The sequence below is a fragment of the Schistocerca gregaria genome, chromosome 3 (genome assembly GCF_023897955.1).
Source record: "Schistocerca gregaria isolate iqSchGreg1 chromosome 3, iqSchGreg1.2, whole genome shotgun sequence".
NCBI lineage: Eukaryota > Metazoa > Arthropoda > Insecta > Orthoptera > Acrididae > Schistocerca > Schistocerca gregaria.
Window position 1 is genome coordinate 930,905,248 of NC_064922.1, and position 23,708 is coordinate 930,928,955.

Here is a 23,708-nt window from a genome sequence, read left to right on the forward strand (position 1 = left end):
GGATGAAGTAATGAGGGCAGCAGAGGATGAAGTATTACCTACTAACTACGACTGCTTGTAGAAATCCTTGGGTAACAAATATTGAATTTAACTGATGAAAGGAGAAAATATAAAAATGCGGTAAATGAAGCAGGCAAAAAGGTATACAAACGTCTCAAAAATGAGATCGACAGGACGTGCAAAATGGCTAAGCAGGTATGGCTAGAGGACTAATGTAATGATGTAGAGGCTTATCCCACTAGGGGTAAGATAGATATTGCCTACAGAAAAATTAAAAAGACCTCTGGAGAAAAGAGAACCACTTGTATGAATATCAAGAGCTCAGATGGAAACTCAGTTCTAATCAAAGAAGGGAAAGCAGATGGTGGAAGGAGTATGTAGAGGGTCTATACAAGGTCGATGTACCTGAGGACAATATTATGGAAATGGAAAAGGGTGTAGATGAAGATGAAATGGGAGATACGATACTGAATGAAGAGTTTGACAGAGCACTGAAAGACCTGAGTCGATACAAGGTCCCCGGAGTAGACAACATTCCATTGGAACTACTGACGGCCTTGGCATAGCCAGTCCTGACAAAACTCTACCATCTGGTGAGCAAGATGTATGAGAGAGGCGAAATACCCTCAGACTTCAAGAAGAATATAATAATTCCAATTCCAAAGAAAGCAGGTGTAGACAGGTGTCAAAATTACTGAACTATCAGTTTAATAAGTCACAGCAGCAAAATAGTAACTCGAATTCTTTACAGACGAATGGAAAAACTGGTAGAAGCCGACCTCGGGGAAGATCATTTTGGATTCCGCAGAAATGTTGGAACACGTGAGGCAATACTGACCCTACGACTTATCTTAGAAAATAGATTAAGGAAAGGCAAACCTACGTTTCTAGCATTTGTATACTTAGAGAAAACTTTTGACAATGTTAACTGGAATATTCTCTTTCAAATTCTAAAGGTGGCAGGGTAAAATACAGGGAGCGAAAGGCTATTTATAATTTGTACAGAAACCAGATGGCAGTTATAAGAGTCGAGGGGCATGAAAGGGAAGCAGCGGTTGGGAAGGCAGTGAGACAGGGTTGTAGCCTCTCCCCGATTTTGTTCAATCCGTATATTGAGCAAGCAGTAAAGGAAACAAAAGAAAAGTTCGGAGTAGGTATTAAAATCCATGGAGAAGAAATAAGAACTTTGAGGTTCGCCGATGACGTTGTAATTCTGTCAGAGACAGCAGAGGGCCTGGAAGAGCAGTTGAACGGAATGAACAGTGTCTTGAAAGGAGGATACAAGATGAACAGCAACAAAAGTAAAACGAGGATAATGGAATGTAGTCGAATTAAGTCGGGTGACGCTGAGGGAATTAGATTAGGAAATGAGACACTTAAAGTAGTAAAAGAGTTTTGTTATTTGGCGAGCAAAATAACTGATGATGGTCGAAGTAGAGAGGATATAAAATGTAGACTGGCAATGGAAACGAAAGCGTTTCTGAAGAAGAAAAATTTGTTAACATCGGGTATAGATTTAAGTGTCAGGAAGTCGTTTCTGAATGTATTTGTATGTATGGAGTATAGCCATATACAGAAGTGAAACATGGGCGTTAAATAGTTTGGACAAGAAGAGAATAGAAGCTTTCGAAATATGGTGCTACAGAAGAATGCTGAAGATTATATGGGTAAATCACATAAATAATGAGGAGGTATTGAATAGGATTGGGGAGGAGAGGATTTTGTGGCACAACTTGACCAGAAGAAGGGATCGGTTGGTAGGACATGCTTTGAGGCATCATGGGATCACAAATTTAGCACTGGAGGGCAGCGTGGAGGGTAAAAATCGTAGAGGGAGACGAAAGGATGAATAGCAGATTCAGAAGGATGTAGGCTGCATTAGGTACTGGAAGATGAAGAAGCTTGCAGAGGATAGAGTCGCATGGAGAGCTGCATCAAACGAGTCTCAGGACTGGAGACCACAACAACAACAAGATGCACCTGAACGCGAACACTGTGCTCATGTGCCGGCCCTGGCAGCGACCGCCGGCCACGGAGTAGTGTCCGGTTGTGGACGGGTCCGCGGCGGCGGCGCTGCGGAGGCGGCGTCGGCGTCGGCGTCGGCGCGCGGCGCAGGCGTCGGCGAGCGCCGGCGGGGGCAGCGCCGCGGCGCCGCCGCCTGTTTATAAGGGCTGCTGCGGCGGCCGCGCTGCTACACGGCGCGCGACCTCCAGTCCACAGCACAGCACAGCACAGCATGGCCCGCCACTGGTCCTCCGCCCCCACGCAGTCAGAGAGTGCGGCGCTGCTGCTGCTGCTGGCGCTGCCGGCGCTTCTGTGCGTGGCCGGCGCCGCCCCCGCGCCCGCACCGCCCGCCGCCGACGCCATCAGCGTCGAGTCCCGGGCCATCCGGCCGCCCATCCCGCAGCCGCCCGACTACCAGGACTACCAGTCCGCCGTGCGGTACGACGAGTACCCCGTGAGTACTTCACCACCCTCTCTATGTCTTTGGCAATGGTAAACGGCGCATGTTTGCCTAAATTCATTTCTGAAAAATTATTCTCTTCAAGCTTTATCTTGTCAAGTAACTTCCGGTTTCGGCACCAAGTACCATCATCAGGTCACCCCAGGCGTGCAGTCACCAAGCTCACTTCCTACGTACGAATGCCGTACAGGACGTCCGGAAATTCCCGCTACTGACATGTAGAGGGCAGTGAGTGCGTAATATTTTCAATACGAAGCCTTGTCTGTAAATCAACCTTTTCCGTTCTACGACGGTTTCACTTCAGACATCGAGTAAAACAGAACGCCTGAGCGTTCCCCAAGGTAGTGTTACAGGCCGTTTGCTGTTCCTTATCTACCGGGTGATCAAAAAATTTGTATAAATTTGAAAACTTAATAAACCGCGGAATAATGTAGATAGAGAGGTAAAAATGGGCACACATGCTTGGAATCACAGGATGTTTTATTAGAGGAAAAAAAAAGAACTCCCCATATTGCTAGAAGCGTGAAAGAACTCTTGCGCGCGTCGTTTGGTGACGATCGTGTGCTCAGCCGCCAGGTCCCTAGACCTCAGTCCGTGGGATTATTGGCTTTGGGGTTACCTGAAGTCGCAAGTGTATCGTGATCGACCGACATCTCTAGGGTTGCTGGAAGACAACATCCGACGCCAATGCCTCACCATAACTCCGACATGCTTTACGTTGCTGTTCACTATTTCTCGACTACAGCTATTGTTGAGGAATGATGGTGGACATATTGAGCATTTCCTGTAAAGAACATCATCTTCGCTTTGTCTTACTTTGTTATGCTAATAATTGTTATTCTGATCAGATGCAGCGCCATCTGTCGGACATTGTTTGAACGTTTGTATTTTTTTGCTTCTAATAAAACCCCATGTCATTCCAAGCATATGTGTCAATTTGCACCTCTGTATCTACATTATTCCGTAGTTTATTCAGTTTTCAAATTTATACTGACATTTTGATCACCCGGTATATAAACGATTCTGGAGCTAATCTGAGCAGCCGTCTTCGGTTGTTTGCAGATGACGCTGTCGTGTATTGACTAATAAAGATCAAAACAAACTGCAAAACGATTTGGAAAAAAATCTGAATGGTGCGAAAAGTGGCAGTTACTCTAAATAACGATAAGTGTGAGGTCATCCACATGAGTGCTAAAAGCAATTCGTCAAACTTCGGTTACACGATAAATCCGTCTAATCTAAAAGCCGTAAATTCAACTAAATACCTAGGTATTACAATTACAAACAAAGTAAATAGGAAAGAACACATGGAAAATGTTGTGGGGAAGGCTAACCAAAGGCTGCGTTTTATTGGCAGAACACTTAGAAAATGTAGCAGACCTACTAAGGAGACTGCCTACATTACGCTTCTCCGTCCTCTTTTAGAATACTGCTGCGCGGTGTGGGATCCTTACCAGATAGGAATGACGGAGTACATCGAAAAAGTTCAAAGAAATGCAGCATGGTTTGTATTATCGCGAAATATGGGAGAGAGTCTCACAGAAATGATACGAGATTTGGGCTGGAAATCATTAAAAGAAAGGCTCGTTTATCGTTGCGACGGAATCTCCTCACGAAATTCCAATCACCAACTTTCTCCTCCGAATGCGAAAATATTTTGTCGACACAGATATACATAGGGAGAAACGATCACAACGATAAAATAAGGGAAATCAGAGCTCGTACGGAAAGATACAGGTGATCATTCTTTCCGCTCCTTTTACGCGATTGGAATAATAGAGAATTGTGCACTTGGTTCGATGAATCGTCTGCGAGGCACTTATAAGTGATTTGTAGAGTATCCATGTAGATGTAGATGTAGACATTTAACTCACCCACTTCTACTGAGTGAAATGGAAAAGTTGCTTGTCCTGGCATGCAATAGGATGGACAGGGTGACGTGTACAAAGTCACACCTTCACCTGATGTCACTTCACGTCTGCTTTGCTGCGACCGAGCGAGGTGGTGCAGTCGCTAGCTCACTAGACTCGCATTCGGGAGGACGACGGTTCGATCCCGCGTCCGGCCATCCCGATTTAGGTGTTTTCCGCGATTTCCTTAAATCGCTCCAGGCAAATGCCGGGAGGGTTCCTTTGAAAGGGCACGGCCGACTTCCTTCCCCGCCCTTTCCTAATCCGACGAGTCCGATGACATCCCTGTTTGGTCTCCTCCTCCAAACAACCCAACCCAACCCTTTCTCCGAGACTGTTGTAGAGACAGAGGAAGATCTGCTGGCACGAGTTCTGTCCGCTGCACTAGGAACTGAAGACACCAGTTGAGATGGATTGTCTCAACCCGAACATTCTTCGTACGTACAATGTCTGTAACAACGTTAGTGGTTGCCAAATCGAGCCACTGCCTCATGCATCCGTACTGTTTTTTCTTTGTTTTGGAATAATGTAGACACTTTACGTTTAAGTGTTAATACAAACCGATGTGCTTAAATGATAAATGGATGTTTCGTTATGCTTCCTTTACAGTTGTTCAAATGGTTCAAATGGCTCTGACTACTATGGGACTTAACTTCTGAGGTCATCAGTCGCCTAGAACTTAGAACTACTTGAACCTGAGTAACCTAAGGACGTCACACACATCCATGCCCGAGGCAGGATTCGAACCTGCTACCGTAGCGGTCGCGTGGTTCCAGGTTGTAGCGCCTAGAACCACTCGGCCACTGCAGCCGGCTTTATAGTTGTTACCTAATAATTGTGCTGCGTCATGTCTAATTCAGCTCTTTAAGCATAAGTGGGTAAGTTAAACATATGATCGTAAACTGTCGTAGAATGGAAACGGTGCGACTGCAGACAAGATTTCCTATTGCGGTTACTACAGACTCACCCCAGAAGTTCGTAACGGGAATTTCCGAACACTCTGCACACAAACATAACTGACTCATTCTGAATAGCCGCCGCAGTTTCGATACGTTTGAAGAAAGATATCGTTTCCAACACGCTATTGATTTAAAATCGAAATTTACATATAAAGAAATTTAGTAAGCAAAAACACTGCTGTATTCAGAGACTTTATATTACGATGCCATTTTTTGGTGCTATAAGCTAATTTCGGCTCCATTGTCATTATCAAGCTATCTTCAAAGTTATGGAGATATTAGTGCATATATCTGTGTCTATTTATAACTAATAACAATTTTGTATACAGGGTGTCTATCTTAAGAGGCGTCAGGCGTTTTTTCTCTGGTATTTCGGCCGATATTTGCAATTTCGTTTTTGCTGTGTGTAGCTGGAGTCATCCCGAACAAATACAGCTCATCACGTCGTTTATGCGACAACCACCGTCGAGTTGTATCCCATTACAATCAAAATGAGTTTTAAAGCGAAATTTCACGTGCCCATTCGATAGAGCGGTGCCAAATTAGTTTAGTGCTAAATTTGTGCCGTCGATATGTGTTGAAAGTAACAGTAAAACACGAAGAATAACCGCTATTCCAGCAGCTCCCTGGCCACACTGATTGCTACAGCCATGCAGTAGCAGAGCTGCTCATTCGCTAACGGAGTTCTCTTCATTCTTCATGTTTTCACTCTACCTGTTAGTACATATCGGTAACACGAACGTGGGCGTTCCGTGTGGAGTTTTGAAATCGTACATACGGTGTGACCAATGGGCCTGCTACCGCATTCAAAAGAGATATGGAAGTTCCTCAACATATCCGTGGAATAGGTCGGTTAGTTGCAAGCGAAATACCGTAAGTACCATACCGCCTATTAGTATGACAGATAACCTTTGATGATGATGATGTTAGAGAAGGTCACTGTAAATTTGATACAAACAAAAGTGATGGCGCAAGGTAAACGAGAAAGGTTTACCGAAGAACGTAGCTGTGAAAAACTACGCTCTCGTGCAGTCATAGTTATCTGATTTCGTTCTCCTTCGTACTGTCGAAGTCTTCTGTAACAGCAGATTCTCAGGATTCATCCAGATGGTGAATCGTGCTACTATTCCTTACATATCTCTCTACAAAAATTGATCGATATAACGGAATCTTAAGCGAATCTGCAAGCTAGTCACGTAACACTGACGTAACAAATCCATAGTTTCTCATTTATGGAACTAACTCTCAAAGACTACATTAAAACCTGCTGCGTCTCCTGAATAATTGTAGTACACACTCTGAAAACTTGACAGATTGTGGGGCAATCGCTTCTATTTTAATTTCTGTTTCATATGGTGATGTTACTGCATATCTTTGGAAGTTGTGTCTTACAGATGTTAAGTAAGTTTATAACACGTAAATCATGGTATTGCAAATTAAACACGATTTACGAAATGTTGGACTGAAAGAAAATGAAAATTTAGCGAGGCTTGAAGCTTATTAATAGATAAGATCTTTTTTAACTTTCGGGATCCCAGTTGACAGACGCTTAAATGTGGATTTTCGTAAATTACCCCGTTGTGTCGCGTTATATTTTACCATAACCCAGAAAAGCATATGGAGTATCTGTTAAAATGAGAAATGATATTTTGAAGAGATTTAGGAATTAATGTGTACTGTTTTAATATTATTAAAATTTATAGTTCGGAGATAAATTTCGATGAAAGTAAGTCGAACAGGCTAAAGTATTAATATAATGCCAGTAAATCTAGTATATCTTAATGAGTCTGACATTATAGGAAAGATCTACATAGCCATCTAAGTCACTGGTTATGTTGATTAATGTTTAAACATGTTAGACATCATATACTCTGCTGAAAGTAACTAACGAAGCAGACGAAATAAGGAAAGGCTGTGCAGAGAGAACTGAAAAAGCTGCTATCCCCCTTTTATGAAAAGTGTGATTTTTAAGGATAGCTAAATAGTACATCATTTTTAGCGTTGAAAGGAGAGCCAGGGAACTGAACCATTATGTAATTATCGAGTTTACCTATTTATATGAATACGTAACTTAAGTTCCAAAAGTTGAACTTCTGACGTGTGAACATCCTTTGATTTTTCGCACAGTCACAAACCTCGCTTATAAAAATGAATTCTGAATGGCTGTGTCTGATCGGTAAAGTGACATGATTGCAGCGAAAAGTGACAGTAGTACATTTGTAGTGAATTTATGAACGCAGCCTTGGACAAAATCAGAAAACAAAATCAACTGTTTATTGTTTTAATGTTAGTAAAATGTAGAACTCAAAAGTAAATGTTTCAGGTCGCTGTAAAAGCACATTTCGACAATCCGATATTGGTAAATCATTTTCTGTTAGTTGAAGTTCACGTTCTCGAGACAGAGATATGTTTCTTGGAATTGAATAATGAAATCTTATTCATAAACAGACAATTGTGCCGCTCTGTGTAGTACACTGCCACTGGAATTGGTTTTAGAGGACTCTTGTTTTGAAAGGCAGTAGTACGTATCGAAGTAGTAACGAATGTGTATCAGTAGAAAGTTCATTCGAAAACGCACGTGTAATGATTACCTTTTACTACAAATAGTGTCGAACTTCTTCGTGGTATTTAAAATATCACACGTTTTGTCGTTCCATACACATCGGGCATCCAAATCAACATATCCATAAGTAAAATTTAAGATAATTCTTTGTTGAAGATTCTTCATGAACATTCTTAATACGCGATATGTTTTCCGATATAATTGAAAATCTGTAACACTGATTCACATAGAATGAGAGCTACTAAGTAACCATTATTGAAAGAAGCATTTTACATCACTGTTTACAACCATGTGTGCAGATGTGATAGAACTCGCCTGAAAGACGTAACCTTGGCAAGAAAGGTGAAATTAATAAATGGAATATATGTTGTATTCCAGCATTGGAGGGTTAAGCGACTACATAAGGCTGTATTACTGTTTGTGTACATTTATGCTGTATATGTGAGTCGTAAGTTTTCAACATACAGTCTTATTCTTAAAACCAGACATAATTCTGGAAATTTCAACAAGACAGCTTTTGTTTCCATTTACCACACAGAACAACGGTTTCCACGGTATTGTAAGGCTTTGTTGGAAGATAATCATTCATTTCCTTTGTCATTGTTGCATAAACATGAAGTCGGCTGGAGAGCAGCAACAGGTATCATTAGTGATAATTTAATGGTAATTGTCGCTGTTCGATTGACACTATCTTCAGAAGTAATTGTATAAACTATGCATAAAGTTTTAATGATGGAATATAAGCACAGCGACCGCTTGCTACTCCCGAAAACAAACTTTTGTGCAATGTCTTAATCCCTGTAATGTAGAGGGTAACGTACTGCGGCTCCACTTCATTAAGTGTACTGAACACATAATCCATATTCTAACAGTGATCTGACAACTGATATTTTTATTATCATAACTAACTTACTTGTCAACATTACAGTACCGGAATTCCACTCTCAACAAAACGTGTTGCGAGTCAGATTCGCATTCGAAAATATCTACAACAATCATCAGAAATTCAAAAATTAAGTGAAAATGAGAACAAATATGAAACTTGAGAAAACTATAGCTTTACCTGCATTGCCGTATGCAACTGAACTTCCGCGATCACGGAAGTAAAAGATGGAAACGCGTAGATATATTTGAATTCAGATTTCTGAACAAACCTTGACTGACAGACGACTAGAGATATTCGAGGACAACTGCATTTGAAATCTTATTAAAAATTACAAGGGCACACACGCAGTTCATGCAGGAGGTAAGAAATTTGATACATCACCATTGCAGGACTACCTTACACTGAATGTGATAGCAGTTGATAGTGCAAACTGTGGATTCACTGGAGTCACTTTAACAATTTCCCCTCCGTATTTGATATAGAAAGCGTTACTCTTACTTTTAGTGTTTTCTTTCATTTTGTTCTTTTTGACAAATACGGAATAGTTGTGATATTAAATTCTTCTGTCTTTAATACACATTAGTGAGGGTAAGGTGTACACATTCTTGTGCGACGTTCGTTAAAAGTTAATGAAAACTAATGCGGAGAGTATATTTAGCACACCAGGGCGATTTTCGATTTATAAAAGGCATTCTCTGACGGAGCCAAGTTTTGATTAATAGAAGGTATTCCCGACGAAGCTGCGCTCGTCTATGCATCTCGTGAAAGAGGGAGAAGCCCGTGAAGCTCGTCTTTGGAAGTTAACTTCTTACGGAAAATGAAGGGTGATTATATTTCAGTCTCGGCCTTTTTCGGCAGCACACGGCACCAGGTTTCCGTCAGTACCAGACACTTGCCTTCGGTCTGCATCAGAATGTGATGCTTTGTCAAAATCGGTCGTCGAAACGCGATGTGTGACATTCAGTTTGACGGGTATTCACAGAATCTCGTGAACAGTTCACAAATGCTCTGAAGAGAAGAATCGTCAGAATGAAGGTACAACAATCCAAATGCTCCAGATTATTGTTTTTATGTAGGACTCTCGCGATCAAAAACTGATATAAATAAAAGTATTACAATTTCAGGTTCATAAGACCATTGTTAATTTATTTGAGCGTGGAATACAACTAGGAGATGGAAACTACTGACTGTAACAAAGAACTAAAACCAATACCAGATGATCTTGTCGATTACAAATGACTGCAGAGACGTGCATCTTGCTATGTCCATATGAATATACGAAACGAGTGTTTTTATTGTGACGAAAAGTTTTATTTGCGTTGAACAGGATACACACATCAATCAGTCGCACATTCCTCCATTAGCTATGCCTTTCTTTGGCCATATTTAAGTATTTATTTTTTTTAATAAATACTAGCTTGAAGCTAAAGAAGCCGTCCATCCCAGTTTCGAAATCAATGTAATCAACGCGCTCAGAAAGAACCGTAAAATTAAATATGGCGGTTGGCGACAGTCTGACAACTAAATTAATAGAATACTGAGAAACTCTAATCATCACTTGGTGCTTTCGTCATGTTAATCGATGTGAGCGCAAGGCTTCTCAACTACTGTCAATAAATCACAGTCTTCATGGTTCATCATCATCAGTTATCTGCTATATTAGCAGGTCCTTTGCCTCTCCATTTCCTGCGATCCATTGCTTCCTTCTTAAGGCTGCTTTATGTTGTACCATCCATCATGTCATCCAGTATCTGGAATCTCTTCCATCCTCGCTTCCTTTTCTCTTCTACATAACCTTCTAAAACTGTTTCGATCAGTCCGTCATTCTTTCTTGATACATACCCAATCCAATTTCTTTTTCTTCTCTTTATTACATCTACTAACTTTTTTTTCTCTCCCACTCTTCTCAATACCTCTTCATTTTTTACTCTGTCCATCCAACTTATTCTTTCCATCCTCCGCGATGTCCAGATCTCAAAAGCCTCCAGCCTTTCTTCCTCATAGTCCATGTTTCAGCGCCATATAGAAGAACACTCCACACAAGACATTTTATGAGTCTCTTCCTGATTTCTCTGTCCACGCCGCTGCAGAAAATTCTCTTTCTCTTATAAAACGCCTCTTTTGCCATTGCTATCCTTGTTTTAATATCTGTGGTGCTCTTGCAGCCGGTGTCTATCCTGCTTCCAAGATACTTGGTTACTTTACTGAAAAGTAATCTGTCTCCCTTCATGCAGCCACACCCATACTCTGGTAACCACTCTGAAGTGCTGGCACTTCCCATTGTACCGTCTACTAATCCTATCATGGCTCCAAATGGCTCCAAGCATTATGGGACTTAAAATCTGAGGTCATCAGTCCCCTAGACTCAGAACTAATTACACCTAACTAACCTAAGAACATCACAAACATCCATGCCCGAGGCAGGATTCGAACCTGCGACCGTAGCAGCAGCGCGGCTCCGGACTGCAGGACCTGGAACCGCTCGACCACAGCGGCCGGCAATCCTATCATGCTTAAAATTTATTTTGCATATATTCGAAAAATAAAAGATCAAAAACTTGTTTGTGATAAATAATACATTTCCACTACCAAAAAAATCTTAACTTGACCGATGTTGAAAATCGGTGAAGTGGAATGCATGTGTCCCACGAACCTTACTAAGCACTATGGGACTTAACATGTAAGGTCATCAGACCCCTAGACTCAGAACCACCTACACCTAACTAACCTAAGGACATCACACACATCCATGCCCGAGACAAGGTTAGAACGTGCGAGCTTAGCGGTCGCGCGGTTCCAGACTGAAGCGCCTAGAACCGCTCGGCCATAGCGGCCGGCAACTAGATCCATGTTTTCATGTGAGCCTAGGATTTTCAGATTTAAATTTTTGATTTTAGAATGCATTTATTAGGATGGCAATAGTGGAAAATGATAATAAATCACTATCAAAACACGTACAGTATCCTGACAATGAGGAACGTAAAATATACCACACGAGTTTTCAACATAATATTAGAAGATGGATTTGAGACACCACACACACCAATGTTTTTTACGTTCTACGAATTGTCTGGGGCATATATCTCTCACTGCATACAAATTACGTACAAACCAGTAGAATTGGTGGCCTGCAGTTTATTCCGAGATTCTGCATTTAATACACTTTGTAAGCAGGCTGTCTTCCAAGCGTCCGAAATGAAGGTTTTTCAGCAGCTCCGCAGCTTATTTCCATGGGCCTAGGATGGGTTGCAACTTGGTTTTACAAGCAGTCTCCTTTGTACACTGGCTGTTACTAACCTAGTACCCTACCAAAGAAATCAAGTCTGCCACCTGCTTTACCCATGAATGTGTCTACGTGATCGCATATTAAATATCTTAATTCATGTCTTTAAAAATTGCCATATTATTGGGATGTTTGTATGAGATGACTGATTCCATTTGCCATTCACTGACAATGAAGTCGTGGAATAGTTTGTAGCTTTCGTTTTGCGAAAAGTACAGTTACACATTTCTGAATATTCAAAATAAGTTGTCAGTCTCTGCACCAATTCGAAAACTTAACAAGACCTATTACTTTAAAAATACAGCAGTCAGCCATTTTTTTTTGTTTATACCAACAAGCGTTTCGATCTTTCACCCGTCGTCAGCTGGCATCATACATATTTAAATCTGGTTAGTACATCGTTAAAAACATTAGGACACTTAGCCGTTGTCTGCAAAATAACAATGTCAACTTAAGTACTATATTTGGTGAGCTGTCTTGTATTAGTCGTTACATGTACTTACGTCCTATTTTGTTTGTTGTTGTGTGTGCGTCTAATGAGCAACAAGGTGTAAAAATGCAGCTCGCGATGTGTAGTACTTGAATAATTTTTTTTTTTTTTTTTTTTTTTTTTTTGCAGTGGGAAATTGAAGCATCCAAATTGCAGTCGATGTCTTTAATGATGTGCTAATTGAAGATTTAAGTACGTATTTCGCCAATTGATGATGGGTGAAAGCCCGAACGCATATTGGAATATGTAAAAACATGATGGTTGCTGCATTTCTTATATTAATATAATACATAGTCACACAGCTCAACAACCAGTAAAATGGATAATTTGAAGTTATGAAGATCTAACTGGATACTTCTGCAGCTTTTTTAGACGCTACTTTATTAAAGACTACTGGAAGTAAAGATTCGCGCTGTAACCTAGACGAGTCAGTTGGGACCGATTGACTGCCGTGTCATCCTCTGCCAATAGCGTGATTTGGATGCGGTATTAGGTTACCGGAATTTTTTCTTTTGACAGACTCCTTATTATGCTGTCGCATAAATTTGGCATTTGCAGAACGATACTGCCCACATCATATTTCATTTCATGAATACGAACGAGGTAATACCGTGGTACAAATTCAAGTTTCCGGTGCAGCGTAAACAGGCAGTCTCTTGAAACAAAGACATCGGTAAACTTAAGAAATAGGGATGGATGTTTCATTTTGGACATGGCTCCGGTACTCAATTTAATATGATCCGGCAGGTCGTCACATAGACCAGTGCTGGGGAGCGCTGGAAGAACTTGTGTTTCACGCAATATCAGAGCGGGTTCTGAAAAACAAAAAAAGCATCAAACGTGGTAGTGGGTGTTGCGAATCGAACTCAGCTATAAATAACGGCGCGAGATCAAACATAGTTCACGGGCTGGTGATACCCCAGGCGGCGAGTACACGGTAACAGCACAACACGCAGCAACTGAAGAAGCCGAGTGGGTAGCTCGTTGAAATGTCGTGCATAAAATGAAAACAAGAACTCACCTGGACACAGGGAGGCACACCGTAAAACAGTCACTCCGAGAAAACGTGAGAGATCACAAGATTGTTCTGGCAGTGTGACTGCGATGTAATGTGTTAAAGCTACAAGATGTTTCGGTTACTATTGCACGCATACTGATGATACGACGCCTGTTGTCAGCGGGAAACATTCTTTTGGCGTACATTACTAACAAGGTTGTGTTTCACTTAACGTGCCATATCAAAAGAGCGGCCTCTAATTAGCCCGGTTCGATCTTGAGTCTGACGTTATTTGTTGATGGCCACGAGGCCTCACAACGCAGCAGCTAACTTCATCTTCATCTTCTCCTCTGGACAAGCAGTCGTGATCACTCAACAACAAACAGCACTGTAGAGGCTGAGCTGCTCTGCCGCTATCTTTTCACAAGCTTCATCACAAGGAATCACCACCATACCTACCTATCGTGTAAATGTACACCTACATATTCATGGTGATACGAAACGATACCGACGAACTGTAGGTAGAGGATGTCTTGAGGAACAAATTGAGGGTGGGAACCCGTACCCGGAAGCGTCATCCAACGACGCTACAGGGCGTCGAAGTCACAGGGGCTGGCGCCTGTCGCTAGACAATCCCTACAGCGGTTAACGTGACTCTGTATGCTGGTGACCTAGGCGGAACGTCTTGTAATGTTGTGCCTTGTCTTTTACGAGAGCGATGGTCTGTTACCTTGGTGGATGACGGTTTCGGGCACGTGCTTCAATCCACAATTTGTGTTTCTCCTGGAACGCCACAAAATCTTCATTGTGTCATTGTGTACGAGGGAAAAATAAACTGTGGATGGAAACCTGTGTCCTAAACCGTCATTCACCGAAGCAACATTGCGTTCCATTCATAGGAGAAATTTTGGAAATTTGCGGTACGTCCTAAGGGAGCAAACTGCTGAGGTCATCGGTCCCTAGGCTTACACACTACTTATTAAAAAAACTCTTTATTCAACCAATAATATCACACATAATAACCCACCACCTCGTACATTAGTGGGTCTTAAGATCTACAAGACATTCAGTTATATTTAGCAGCATTTACTAATTCTAGTTTTAACCTTCCTACATGCTACGGGATGTGAAATGTTAGTTATTCAGGGGGTAAGAACTATAATCTCTTTACTCTAATCTAACTATTCTAAGAAGCTACCTCCTGCAGCGTTACAGGAGTGCCAGTAAATTTATAAATCTACTTTTTTTGGCCACGCCCACCGAGATAATCCCAGTGGGCGTGCCCCTGGCACCGGGCTGGCCTTTACAGAAAATCGCTGCAGGTGCTGTTTAAGGGTATCCTAATCTACTTTCTACCTAAAAATTGCCAACCTACTAAGTCGTTATCGGTGTGCAGTTGTCAAGTCCGAGATGTTTGCTCACCTTCGCCCTGTTCCAAGACGTGGCGGACTCCTACCGTTACGGTAGGTCCTGGAGGAGTGGGATAGGTCGCAGTGTGGTCATATAGTGATCAATAGTTCATACATTTTCCCTACGATATTCTAGCAGGACCTTCCTACTTTATATAACTTAAACTAACCTAAGCTAAGGACAACACACACACACCCATGCCCAAGGGAGGACTCGAACCTCCGACGGCAGCAGCCGCGCGAACGGTGTAAGGCCCCTGAGACCACACGGCTACCCCGCGCGGCTTCATGGGAGACAGGGCCTCACAAGGCAGCAGCTAACTCCATCTTCATCTTCTCCTCTGGCGATCGCGACAACCAGTAGCGATCACTGAACAACAAACAACACTACCACACGATCCGCTTGCTTACAGTCTGATGTTAGCTGCAGAAGGAGTGGCCTATGGGAGGGCGCTGGCACCTATGACGTCGACACTCAGTAGCATCTTTGGATGACTTCTCTGGAAACGGTTTCCTACCCTCAATTTGTTCCTCAAGAGACCCTCTACAGCCCTTGAAAGCTTCTCGGTATCTTTCTGTAACGCCCTCCATACTCCTCACGCCACCGTACAGTGCGTGCAATAGGCGACATGTGCCTATACTATAGATACACTGTTCTATTCGATTTTACATCTACATTTATACTCCGCAAGCATTTAATAGAGGGTGCGAATGGTGCGTGGGAGCAACTACTGTAAATACACTTCCGTATAGAGTCTAATTTTATGTTAACTTTGAAACTCACAGCCGCCGACAGGTGTCGTTGATATACGTCTATGGGGACAGCTGAAAATCAGTGCCCCGACCGGAATTCGAACCCGGGATCTCCTGCTTACATGACAGATTCTCTATCCATCTGAGCCACGGACGACACAGATGAATAGCGCGACTGCAGGGACTTATCCCTTGCACGCTTCCCGTGAGACCCACATTCCCGATAGTCCACCATCTACATACGTAAAGTAGTCAATAGATATTTTCCCATCTACTCATTACTCGCTCACACTAAGGTGACGGTTCCTGTAAGACTTCGGGCAAGCTGTGCGCATTCTCACAGACGAAGGACAATGGCTGGATAGCCTTCAACTATATATATGTAGATAGTAACTATTCTCGAAAGAACAGACACCACTGATGAGAGTGCAGCTTCTCTAGAGTCGTCATAGTAGTGTGCGCGAGTAATGAGTGGATGGGCAGATATCTATTAGCTGCATTACGTATGTACACTCCTGGAAATTGAAATAGGAACACCGTGAATTCATTGTCCCAGGAAGGGGAAACTTTATTGACACATTCCTGGGGTCAGATACATCACATGATCACACTGACAGAACCACAGGCACATAGACACAGGCAACAGAGCATGCACAATGTCGGCACTAGTACAGTGTATATCCACCTTTCGCAGCAATGCAGGCTGCTATTCTCCCATGGAGACGATCGTAGAGATGCTGGATGTAGTCCTGTGGAACGGCTTGCCATGCCATTTCCACCTGGCGCCTCAGTTGGACCAGCGTTCGTGCTGGACGTGCAGACCGCGTGAGACGACGCTTCATCCAGTCCCAAACATGCTCAATGGGGGACAGATCCGGAGATCTAGCTGGCCAGGGTAGTTGACTTACACCTTCTAGAGCACGTTGGGTGGCACGGGATACATGCGGACGTGCATTGTCCTGTTGGAACAGCAAGTTCCCTTGCCGGTCTAGGAATGGTAGAACGATGGGTTCGATGACGGTTTGGATGTATCGTGCACTATTCAGTGTCCCCTCGACGATCACCAGAGGTGTACGGCCAGTGTAGGAGATCGCTCCCCACACCATGATGCCGGGTGTTGGCCCTGTGTGCCTCGGTCGTATGCAGTCCTGATTGTGGCGCTCACCTGCACGGCGCCAAGGCAGAAGCGACTCTCATCGCTGAAGACGACACATCTCCATTCGTCCCTCCATTCACGCCTGTCGCGACACCACTGGAGGCGGGCTGCACGATGTTGAGCGGAAGACGGCCTAACGGTGTGCGGGACCGACGGTTGCGAATGGTCCTCGCCGATACCCCAGGAGCAACAGTGTCCCTAGTTTGCTGGGAAGTGCCGGTGCGGTCCCCTACGGTACTGCGTAGGATCCTACGGTCTTGGCGTGCATCCGTGCGTCGCTGCGGTCCGGTCCCAGGTCGACGGGCACGTGCACCTTCCGCCGACCACTGGCGACAACATCGATGCACTGTGGAGACCTCACGCCCCACGTGTTGAGCAATTCGGCGGTACGTCCACCCGACCTCCCGCATGCCCACTATACGCCCTCGCTCAAAGTCCGTCAACTGCACATACGGTTCACGTCCACGCTGTCGCGGATTGCTACTAGTGTTTAAGACTGCGATGGAGCTCCGTATGCCACGGCAAACTGGCTGATACTGACGGCGGCGGTGCACAAATGCTGCGCAGCTAGCGCCATTCGACGGCCAACACCGCGGTTCCTGGTGTGTCCGCTGTGCCGTGCGTGTGATCATTGCTTGTACAGCCCTCTCGCAGAGTCCGGAGCAAGTATGGTGGTGACACACCGGTGTCAATGTGTTCTTTTTTCCATTTCCAGGAGTGTAGATTGTGGACAGTTGGGAATGTGGGTCTCACGGGAAGCGTGCAAGGGATAAATCCCTGCAGTCGCGCTATTCATCTGCGTCGTCCGTGCCTCAGATGGAAGCCGGCACGGTAGCTCAGAGTGTTCGGTCAGAGGGGTAGCTGCCCTCTGTAATAAAAAAAAAAAAGAGTTAATGGATCAACGACGAACTTAAACAGGTGTCTTGCGACATCCGCCTCGAGCAAATGCATCGAAAGAAAAAGAACAAAATGACATTAGCAAAAAACATTAATTATCATTTATTCTAGAGAAGCTGCACGGTCATTAATGGTATCTGATCTTTCGAGAACAGTTACTATCTTCATATATATATAGAGTCTAATTTGCCTGATTTTTTTATCGTCGCCATTTCGCGAGGCATACGTGGGAGGACGTAATATGTTGCCCGCCTCTTCTTCGAACGTCCTCCCGTGGAATTTCAACGCCGACCTTCTCCGTACTACGCAACGCTTCTCTTATAGCGACAGCCACTGTAGTTTGTTGAGTGTCCCTGTAACGTTATCGCGATTACTAAACGAACCTGTGAAAGACGTACTGTTCTTCGTTGGATCATCCACATCCTTGTATTAATCCTGCTTGGTAAGTGTCTCATAGTGATGAACAATACCCAACAATCGCTCGTAAAAGGACCTTTTATCGTGGATGAATAACATTTCCTCAAGATTCCTTCAATGAACTCAACCATCTCCTACAGTTAGTTTTACGCGGTCATTCCAATTCAACTCACTCTAGATGGTTACTTCTGGGTGTTTTACGATTGTTACCATTTTCAATGTTTTTTTTCAATAACGTAATCGCACAGTAATGTATCTCCTCTCCTATTTAAGGAGTAGATGGTACGAGGGTTCCAACTTAAATAGTGGCAACTATTTATTCACAACCTATACAAAAGAGTTACATCTTTGCACCTGTTACTGTCCTCCAAAGTAGTCACCAGAGTTGTGTAGAACCCGTTGCCAGCGATGTGGAAGGCGTAGTATACAGTTAGCAGAACTTGTTCTGTTGATGGTGCTGTTTACTGCCTGTCGAATCTCTGGAACAGTTCCGAAGCGAATGCCACCCTAATTACAGCAATAGAAGCATGATCATTTTCTAACATACTTCTAACCGAAAAGCGGTTCTGGTAGCTGGTGACAGAACTCTTTGTTAATCCTGGCCGGCCGCGGTGGTCTCGCGGTTCTAGGCGCGCAGTCCGGAACCGTGCGACTGCTACGGTTGCAGGTTCGAATCCTGCCTCGGGCATGGATGTGTGTGATGCCCTTAGGTTAGTTAGGTTTAAGTAGTTCTAAGTTCTAGGGGACTTATGACCACAGCAGTTGAGTCCCATAGTGCTCAGAGCCATTTGAACCATTTGTTAATCCTGCCTTTTGCGTTCCTGTGGTGAATTTCCCACAAAAACTTTAATCCTATAACATATATTTCTTTAGAAGTCCAACACCTATTTCCATTGATTTAGCTTTAATTGTATTTTAATACAACGAAATGTTTTCACAAAAATTTTCATCCTCACTTTCATCGCCTTAGGAGTTGAATTTACAAAATAAATAAGTAAATAGATAAATAAACAAATAAGTAAAACACCACTGAACCACTATTTCGTTATTTCTAACCGAGAAGATTCACTTTAGAAATGTTGTGTCATGAAATAATTCCATAAAAACTTTCATCTCCTGAAACAAGCATTTTTTTTTTAATTTCTAGCCGAGATGTCAAATATTACATTTCACACTGTAGCTTCAAACATCCATTAGTAGTTATTAATAATGATTTATTTTAGAAATAAATTTTTGCCCGCTATTTTATCCCATAGAGCATTTCCAAAAGTGCTGAAATATATATTTTTAAAATTTCTGATCGAGAAACCAAATTCCAGTTTTCGTAATTCTAGCATCAAAATTACCTTTACACAAACAGATTTTCATAACATTTTTCACCTTCTGTCTGACCCCCTTAGAAGTGGAATTTAAAAAAATCGCTTCTGAAGCGATTGCTACCATATACGCTCATCACCCTCTCCAAATTTCAAATTTCTGTCCTTAGCGGTCGGGGCTGGACGATGAGGAGTCATTCAGAAAGTTTCTTTAATGTACAGAGATTACTTACAATAGTCCGTCTTCGTAGCAGAGTGCTGACCGCGTCAGATACCAACGCGGAAGATGCAGGGTGAATTCCCGTTACTGCCAAAGATTTTACTCTTTACCTGAACGGGGCTGTCTCAACCTCGTAGTGCCTACCTACCAACTACGAGAGTGAAAAGTAGCACTTCCACGGTATGAAGGCTGACAATGATTGGTAGAACGATGTGCTGACCATAAGCCTCTACATACCGAACCCAACTGACGCCACATGGTAGTGTGTAATGTGAAATGATTTGGGTGATGGTCACGGTTAAAGCAGGCTCAAACATGGTAATTGGATGTCTCTATAGGCCCCCGGGCTCAGCAGCTGTTGTGGCTGAGCACCTGAAGAATAATTTGGAAAATATTTCGAGCAGATTTCACCACCATGTTATAGTTCTGGGTGGAGATTTTAATTTGCCGGATATAGACTGGAACACTCAAACGTTCATAACGGGTGGCAGGGACAAAGACTCCAGTGAAATTTTTTAAAGTGCTTTATCTGAAAAGTACCTTGAGCAGTTAAACAGAGAACCGACTCGTGGCGATAACATATTAGACCTTCTGGTGACAAACAGACCCGAACTATTTGAAACAGTTAATGCAGAACAGGGCATCAGCGATCATAAAGCGGTTACTGCATCGATGACTTCAGCCGTCAATAGAAATATTACAAAAGGTAGGAAGATTTTTCTGTTTAGCAAAAGTGACGAAAAGCAGATTACAAAGTATGTGACGGCCTAACACAAAAGTTTTGTGTCAAGTACAGATAGTGTTGAGTATCAGTGGACAAAGTTCAAAACCATGCGTTAGATGAGTATGTGCTAATCAAGATCGTAAGAGATGGGAAAGAGCCACCGTGGTACAACAACCGAGTTAGAAAACTGCTGCGGAAGCAAAGGGAACTTCACAGCAAACATAAACATAGCCAAAGCCTTGCAGACAAACAAAAATTACGCGAAGCGAAATGTAGTGTGAGGAGGGCTATGCGAGAGGCGTTCAATGAATTCGAACTTAAAGTTCTATGTACTGACTTGGCAGAAAATCCTAAGAAATTTTGATATTATGTCAAAGCAAGGTAGTTGTTGTGAGACTGATTACCACAACATTGAAATCCAATATTTTGTGTTTCCATTTGTTTACTGTTAACGCCAGCGAATGAACGAGTTACTTCTCCCTGGATACCTGCTCTGTGTGAGTGTAGAGTCAAAGTCATTTTTGTTTTACGTTTTTATTAACTCAGTGTTTACGTGAATTGTACGCTGTGATACGTTTTTGAACAGATCTTGAAGAGAGGATACGTACTGGTGAATAAAAAATACAGGGTGTGATTTATAACAGACGTACTTCTGTTCATATATTTACAACGAGCAAAGTCATGTGAAACGTACTTGTGCTGGTTAATGTCCCCTGGCTTTGTCCACGACACCTGCGCTTTTTGAGTTCTGCTTCCTGTTTCTGTGTACTTCTGCGTCAGTCCTGCCCCTGGTGGTTCCAGGCAGTGGAAGGTGCCCACGACGCCCTTCTACTGGCGCCGTCACTTTGATTGCGGCCTTTTTTCTGCGGACGTAGACCGCTGCCGAGATTTTAACTGCGAGCAATCGATTCCAGAGGAGCGGATTATTATTTTTTCCTCTCTGTGAATGCCACCTCATTAACATTGCGACCATTATGGAAACTGCATGTTGCTCGGTTCTATTGCTGTCTATAGGCTCGAGCGTTAAACCTCTGAACGTGAAGTTAATGCTCTTTAGTATGTCGATTGCCTACAGACATTTCACTCGTTGTGGTAAGTGTATCAGGAAGGTTTTGCATGCACAGTCTGAGTTTTTGAAGTGCACTTTATACTGTGGCACTTCTGATACAAATGGTAGTAGTGGGACAAAGTATGTACAAGCACAGTTTGTTAGTGAGGGTTGCCTACAGCAGGGGCAGGTATGCCCTCAGGGGAAAACCTGTTAAGAGCTTTTCCGTGTCAGCCTATTGCTCTCCTTCGGCTGACCAGTACTTAACCTATTGTTCTGCTAAGTGCTTTTCCATATCATTGAACTTAACCTATTGTCCCACACCCTATCCCCTTCCCCTCCCACAACCCCCTCTCAGCAGAGAGTTTAAGTAATTAATCAATTTAATTAAGTAGTCAACCAAACTGATAAGAATGAGAGAGGGGCCTATTCAAATAACTCAGACCTGAAAGTGTGCTTGTAGAAGCGAGGGGGGAGGTGGAGGGGAGGGGGAGGGGGAGGGGGTGGGAGGGCAGTAGGGTAAATTTAATGAAGTAGTCAGTGAAATTGATAAGAGTGAGAGAGGGGCCTATTCGAATAACTCAGACCTGAAAGTGTACCTATAGTAGCAAGGGGTGAGGGGGAGAGTGGATGGGGGGTTGGGGATGGGGTGACAATAGGTTAAGTGCCTGTCAATCAAAGGGAAATGGGTGTAACATGGAAAAGCATTTAACAGAACAATAGGTTAACTCAGATGTGAAAGTGTACCTGTAGCAGTGAGGGGGGAGGGGGGAGAGGGTGGGGTGGTGGGCCAAAAGGTTAAGTGCAGTGACATGGCAAAGCACGTAGCTGAACAATAGGTTATGCACCTGTCAATCAAAGGAGAACAATAGGCTGACATAGAAAAGCACTTAACAGGTTTGCCCCTGAGGGGATACCTGCCTCTGATGTAGGCAACCCTCACTAACAAACTGTGCTCATACATACTTCGTCCCACTACTAAAGGTCTCATTGCAAGGTGAACAAGTTTGAAGAGGACATATGAATTACCTTGCATGGGGCAAGCCTTTGTACTGGGTGCAATGTTGGTCGTTTGCCCATCAGATCCGTATCTATTTAGCGGCAGTGACTGATAGTGACGTGTAGAGAGAAATGGTGTGTTGTTCATTATGATGAGGGAAAAGCGAGAGACAGCAACACAGCAAAGCATGTTACCTATAAGTCTCGTTATCAACAGGGTGGTGGATGTGCTTAACATCCCTATCTAAAAAAACGATAGCCATCAACAGTGTCACAATGTTTTACTACATGAGAAGCAGGAAAGACGTCTGAAATTTAGCCCAACACATCGTGTGGAAACGAGTCAGTTTTGAAAATGAAGGCAGAATAAAGAATGTGCACTCGCAGAGCAAGAGGAAACGAAACTATTTGATCTTAAATCAAATTTTCCCTGAGAGTTTTAAGTCTCTAATTTATCTACGATAAAGTTGGAAGCTGAAAAAGGGAATTAAAGTCGGTACTGTGGCCGAGACTTGAACCCAGGTTTCTTGCTTAGTGGGCAGATATGCTCACCATTACACCACCACACCCTTATGCTGCATATAGCTGCACGAACTGCACAAGTCAAATGCCCTCCCCAACACAAGCTCCATTTCTCCCCTCATATTGTCACTATTACGAGGGTTCTCCGACGTTGGTATAGCACCCCAGCATTGGACGTAATGGGTACTGTACTAAATGTGAACGTATAGATCTTAAATTAAATTTTCCCTGAGACATTTAAGTCTCTCATTGATCTACGGTGAAGTTGGAACCCGAAGAAGTGAATTAAAATCTGTGCTGCGCCCGAGACTCGAATCCAGGCTTTTTGCTTACTACCCTCATCTAACTCATAACATTATCCACTACGTAATTTGTGTTAAGTATGAGAAGCAATAGTCCTATAACACTCCTTTAGTGTATGCCCGAAATTATTCTTACATCTAAACATTCCTCAGGGTAAAGAATAACACACTCTACATTTTTAGTAGGAATTCTTTTCTCCAATCATATAGCCGGTATAATATTCTGCACCCTCGAATTCTGTTCATTGGACGCCATTCGAACGTCTTCTGGAGGTCAAGGAACAAGGTAAAGAAGTGCAGCTAAAGATAGCTTTCCGCTTCTAAGAATACTGCCAGAGTGTACGTTGTCACTACGTCCGTCCCCGTGTCACGGCCGTATCGCGACGGTGCTGC

The 23,708-nt window shown here is 43.1% G+C and overlaps 1 protein-coding gene across 1 annotated transcript in view; it reads left to right on the forward strand.

Moving 5' to 3' along the window:
- Positions 1-2,207: 2,207 nt before the first annotated feature.
- LOC126354783 (uncharacterized) overlaps positions 2,208-23,708 on the forward strand; it is a 234,009-nt gene continuing 212,508 nt past the window's right edge. Inside the window, exon 1 of the mRNA XM_050004690.1 lies at positions 2,208-2,458. Within this exon, the coding sequence (XP_049860647.1) occupies positions 2,237-2,458 (222 nt within the window). The 5' untranslated portion in view covers positions 2,208-2,236. The remainder of the gene's footprint in view (positions 2,459-23,708) is intronic.